The 5359-nt window shown below is 45.6% G+C and overlaps 1 protein-coding gene across 2 annotated transcripts; it reads left to right on the forward strand.

Annotated features, from left to right (window-relative positions):
- Positions 1 to 5359, forward strand: foxh1 (forkhead box H1). 2 transcript variants are annotated; one of them, XM_044040310.1, is made up of 4 exons: positions 1 to 116; positions 1602 to 2201; positions 2826 to 2930; positions 3409 to 5359. In XM_044040310.1, the coding sequence occupies exons 2-4, from the start codon at positions 1722 to 1724 to the stop codon at positions 4387 to 4389; spliced, it is 1566 nt and encodes a 521-aa protein (XP_043896245.1). In that variant the 5' UTR covers positions 1 to 116; positions 1602 to 1721; the 3' UTR covers positions 4390 to 5359. The 2 variants fall into 2 exon arrangements, with proteins under 2 accessions (XP_043896245.1, XP_043896253.1); XM_044040318.1 differs by lacking the exon at positions 1 to 116 and having other exon boundaries at positions 1520 to 2201.

Below are 5359 nucleotides of genomic sequence, written 5' to 3' on the forward strand. Positions count from 1 at the left end.
AGCAGGTGAAGGAGGTTTGCTGCTCACCATGTTAGGAAAGTCATCCGACACAGAAAAACACGCTCAAACATTTTGTGCACGATTGCACATTTTTGCCAAAGCCGCACGTTCACGTGGTAAGTGTTTTAAGAGAGGGGAAAAAAGTGAGATAATAGAAATCAAATCGTTTTGAATGTTGCAATCACCTGATGAGCAAAATCCACCAGCTGACGGGAGAGTGTCTGGTATCCAAGAAAAACGCAGGGGAGATCCATTTTCATGTAGTTGCACAAACGAATTGATTCAAGATAATTAAGTGTCTTTATCTTAGCAGATGTGGCACTTCAAGCTGAACAAGCATAAACCATAATAACAAGAGGTCAGTGTCATTTGCAGAACGTTTGTGGTTGTTGATTCTCGTGTTGACTTAACGTAATTCTTGTTTGGGAGATATTTTGAGGCTGGTTCCAGCAGTTGCTGGTGTGGGTGGGGGCATGATTGCTCCTGTTTTAAGGTGTGAATGTCCTGCCTTATACAGCACTTTGCAGCTTGTAAGCGCCAGAAAGTGCACAAATGGTGTTGAATAGGCCCCGTATTTCGTCACATGCAAAACAGCCTCTCGGGGAAGGGACAGTCTCCATGCCAGCTCCACAATGGGTTTGTGTCTAATCCAACTTGTTTTCACTGTCTTGCTGGGAAGCAAGGGTCCGCACATTAGCGCTGCGTTAACTTGAACAAAAGACATGCATTCCCGAAACTTAGTCCTTTGACACTGAATTGCAATCGTGCAAAGTCCCCAGAGGGAATCCAACTGTGCGCACAGCACTCCCGACCACTGCGCGCTCTCACTGCTCCACGGAGCTACATGGCTCCGAATTCTTTATCCGCTGACCAATTCCAATGTGAGATGTCCTCAGGGGAGAAAAGTCTCGTTGAGGGGGTCAAGGCACGAATGATATCTGCTTCTGAAATAAGATGATACTGATACTCGGAATCTGTGGATTTCACAAGCTGCAAGAAATTCCAACGTCAATCTTTTTATTTGATGCTGTCCATTAACCTTCTAGTGTTGCAGCTGACAAATTCTCCTCTTTCACTTTGTTTATTAGCCCCCCTCGTGTATATTGCGTGCCAAAAATTGTTGATTGCATGTAACTTCAATCGAGATTAATTCTTTCAAGTATCCCACCACCCCGCCCCCCTCGAGTTTTACCCACGCTTTCAGTATCATCAATCCGACCTACAATTTATGAAGGGCACTTTTTATGGGGAGAGTACAATGATATTGTTTGGAAAAATACTTTGTTTAATTCTACATTTATTAATTTACCACAAAGTGCCATTGTGTGTTAAAGCACTTTGTGCGTTTGTGCGTAAATCTTGGCACTGTTTCCAAAGCAAACTGGGACCCTCAGAATGTGTTGTAAGTTGTATGTTGATATCACCTAAAGGGTTATTTACAGGTTTACTGTCTCTTCTCTCGACTCTCCCCTCAAACCCCCCCCCCTCCAGCCACCACCCCCCAGGCGATCACTCATTCTGCTCTCAGATAACGCCTCATTCTCTCCTCGATTACGCAGCGGGATTTACATGAAACTGTTAATTGTTTGCTCTTCAAATAGAGTCAGCCTGGAGACAGCAGTCTGCCAGAAGTTAAGGACCGGCTCTTTGGCCTCCCTCCCCCCTCTCTCCGTGCCCCTGTCCGAACTACACTGGCCGATTTTCCCCCTGGGCTCATCAGCATGACAAAGCACTGGCCGGAGCAGAGTCTCTTGGCACCACCCGCTCCGTCCCACACTGGAGAACACCACGACCATCAACTTGACTTACACAGACATGGGCAGAAGGCTTTTCTCTCCGCCGGTGTAACGTGGAACTCTCCGGCCCATCACTGGTCACTTTCTCCAGCTCAGATGGGTCCTCAGCAGCCGCAGCAGCCGCGCTCGGAGAAGCACACAGCGCGCCCCGAACACCTTGGCACCGCCACGCCATTCATGGATAAAACCGCGGCACCGAGCGCACCGTTCCCAAACAGACAAGATGCCAACTTCAAACACGAATCTATGAATCGGGATTCATGGGTGAATGAACAGAAGAAGAGTAAGAGCAACGAGGGGAAGAAGAAGAACTATCAGCGGTATCCAAAACCACCATACTCGTATCTTGCCATGATTGCTATGGTCATCCAAAGGTCGCCGGAGAAGAAACTGACATTGTCTGAGGTAATTGGGAAAATAAGTTTGTCAGTAAAACTGAGTATTAATGTGTGTTTTACTCACAATGCTGCATAGATGTCTACTTTCATCCTGACGCCTGCCACTTCTGAAGTATTTATTAATGAGAAACACTCTCATGCTCAAGAATTTCATCAGGAAATTACTTCCACACACTTTTCTTGTGTTAACTGCATGGACAATGCATGGCCAGATGGCAACTTTTTCAGTTTACGAAGTGACACAAACCAGCCACCTCTGGGTGACACTTGAGTGACTCCCATTCCTGCCATTCTTGGTTGGCTTTGATAAGGTTGGACTACAGTGAAACCAGACACTGATCTGTTAAAGGAAAGTGATAAGATACTAAATCATGTTTGAGTTGCTCTAACAGAGTCTTTATCATGTTGATCTGCCCATTTAAGAACTGCTGTAATCCACACCACTTTATTTTTAATTACTAAAATCAGTCTACTAAAGTGTACAGCAGGATGTTTTGGGCTCCACCTCTTGGCATAAGATCTGTTCATACTCCAAATGATTACACAATGAAGGAAGTTAATGTTAGTGTACATACGTTATCTGTGTTCATGTTCGTCCAGGCAGCCTCACTGATGCTCTTTTCATTTTCAGATCCTGAAGGAGATCAGTACCCTCTTCCCATTTTTCAAAGGAAACTACAAGGGCTGGCGGGATTCAGTGCGACACAACCTCTCGTCATACGACTGCTTTGTGAAGGTTTGTATGATGTAACTGTACAAATAACTAACAAGAAAGAAAAAGCCTTCAGGTGTGCTTCAGATTAGTGGCCTTGAGTGGGGAATATTGATTGGTGAATATTGAACGGTTTCTTAGTAAGCAGCCACTGTGGAGAAACCATTCATCGGGGTTCGTTCTGGTGCTTGAAAATGCTTAAAATACAGACCGTCTTTCACAATAAATAGCTCCCTGATGACTGAGTAGTTTACTTGTTAGAAGGACATAAAAAAATAAGGGGCCGTCCTTGCCTCTGTTTATCTTGAATGTTCTTTTATCCTTCTGCTCTTACAAAATACAGTTTAATTGTGACTTCACAATGTCAAAGAATCATTTTGAGTATGTACTGTATTTGTAGAATCTGTAATGGCTTAAAAAGGGGCTTGAAAATCGACACCGAAATTTCTTGAATTTGTCATAAGAAGCCGTGTTTGAACTCTGATTCTCCTGCGACCTGTAGGTGCTGAAGGACCCAGGTAAGCCTCAAGGCAAAGGCAATTTCTGGTCAGTGGAGCTGAGCCGTGTTCCCCTGGAACTCCTCAAGAGGCAGAACACAGCGGTGTCGCGCCAGGATGAGACTATCTTTGCCCAGGACCTGGCTCCCTACATCTTACAAGGACACAAGCCAGAATCTGAGCCGACCTCTGAACCTGTGACCTCCCTCCTCCCCATGCGCACTGGAAACCCTTCCCTGCCACAGGAGGACTTGTTCCGACCTAAGCTGGACTCATCCTTCGCTATCGATTCCCTGCTACACAGCCTCCGGCCGACGAGTGCTTCTGGGGATGTGGACGTGACTTCCAGGGAGTGCTGGGGTGAGATGGAGCATTCTCGGCCCTCTCCTCCTCTGCGACCACGCTACACATCCTCTGCCCGTAGTGCCTCTGCCAGCTCTGCCAGCCCGGCTTCCACCTCCTCCTCCTCCTCTTCCTCTGATGAAGAATGGAAGGGGGTGACCCTGTCTGGGAAGCGTGTTCCCCCAGATGGCGAAGCAGGGTCTGATGGGTATGAGGATTATCGGCCACCACTGCACAAATCAGCCAGACGGGAGAGTTCTGCACCTCCATGGGAGCTCCCCACCTCCTACGCCAAATATGCTCCCCCCAATGCTGTTGCCCCGCCCAGCATGCGGTTCAATGGAGGCCCTATCATGCCACTGCACGGTGGACTTCCCCTTTATAACTATGGTAGCTCTCCAGTCGCTCCTGCTCACTTTTTAGGTCACACATATTGGCCCATCCTCCCCAGTGGACGGGTTTCAGTCCAAGGCCCTCCCCTCATCATGGACCTGGACAATATGTTGCAGTCGGTGCCTCCAAATAAGAGTGTTTTCGATGTCCTGGTACCAACCACTCCGAACTCTCACGCACACCAACATCAACCGCCAAGTCAGTACGCCCTGCAGAACGGGCCTCCTTTAAACCGCTACCCTCAGTACTGACTGAAAAACTGTCGCACACAAAAGACACAATCCGTCACACGGATGCCAAACCACAGTGATGCAGGGGTGAAGTTTTATCAAGATAAGAGAGAGCGAAAATGTGTTATCTGCTGCAACTTTTACTAAACCGAGTCTCACTCATTTCCTCCAGCTGAAGGCCTCTAAACTGCAGACAGTGCTGTTGATGAATTCATGTTTTTTAGAAGATGAAAACCACTGATTTATATATATATGTATCTTTTTTTAAAAGCTCAGGTGTTTTTCAGACCCAACTTTAACAAAACATCTACCTCAGTTCTCAGCTCTTTGCACTGCCAATGTCATTTGCACTGACTCTTATTGGCATGAAACTATGACCTTTTATCTGTTGATCTACTGTGAACGCTGAATGTAATGTTGTACAATCATGTGAAATACTAACAATGACAGGCTGGACTGTGGATGTGAACATCTGGAAAATCTGTGTTTAAAAACAGCAGCGTTATAGTATTTTAACAGAATAGAGGTGGGCAAAAACACAATTTAATTTTCCTCTGTCTAGACTGCTTGCATTGATTCTGTCCCTTTTCATTTTGGTGTTAACTTAAGTTTTTTTCTTGTTGCATTTGAGAATCTGGCAGGTTTACCACAGAAATATGCTCAGATTTAGATTCTTGTCAATCTGTAAAAAAGCTGCTGCTGCCATGTTTACGCGACAATCTACTGCTATACAACGACCACTATCTACCTCAGACTGGGACATGTTCCTGTGAACGTTTGCACTGCTGGTTTTGCACTATTTTAATGTTATGATCACGACCAAAAGGAACTTGCTTTAAATGTCTGCCTACCACGACGGCCGAATGTTTTCTAACTTTCTCGTCATGTACCTGTACAGTGCTGAGCTGCAGTGAAACTTCATCTCAGAGTATCAAAAGAATGTAATGGAGTTAAATAGGGAATGTAATAAAATGCTGTTTATTTTACTTAA

Source organism: Solea senegalensis, linkage group LG1, assembly GCF_019176455.1.
Source record: "Solea senegalensis isolate Sse05_10M linkage group LG1, IFAPA_SoseM_1, whole genome shotgun sequence".
Taxonomy (NCBI): Eukaryota; Metazoa; Chordata; class Actinopteri; order Pleuronectiformes; family Soleidae; genus Solea; species Solea senegalensis.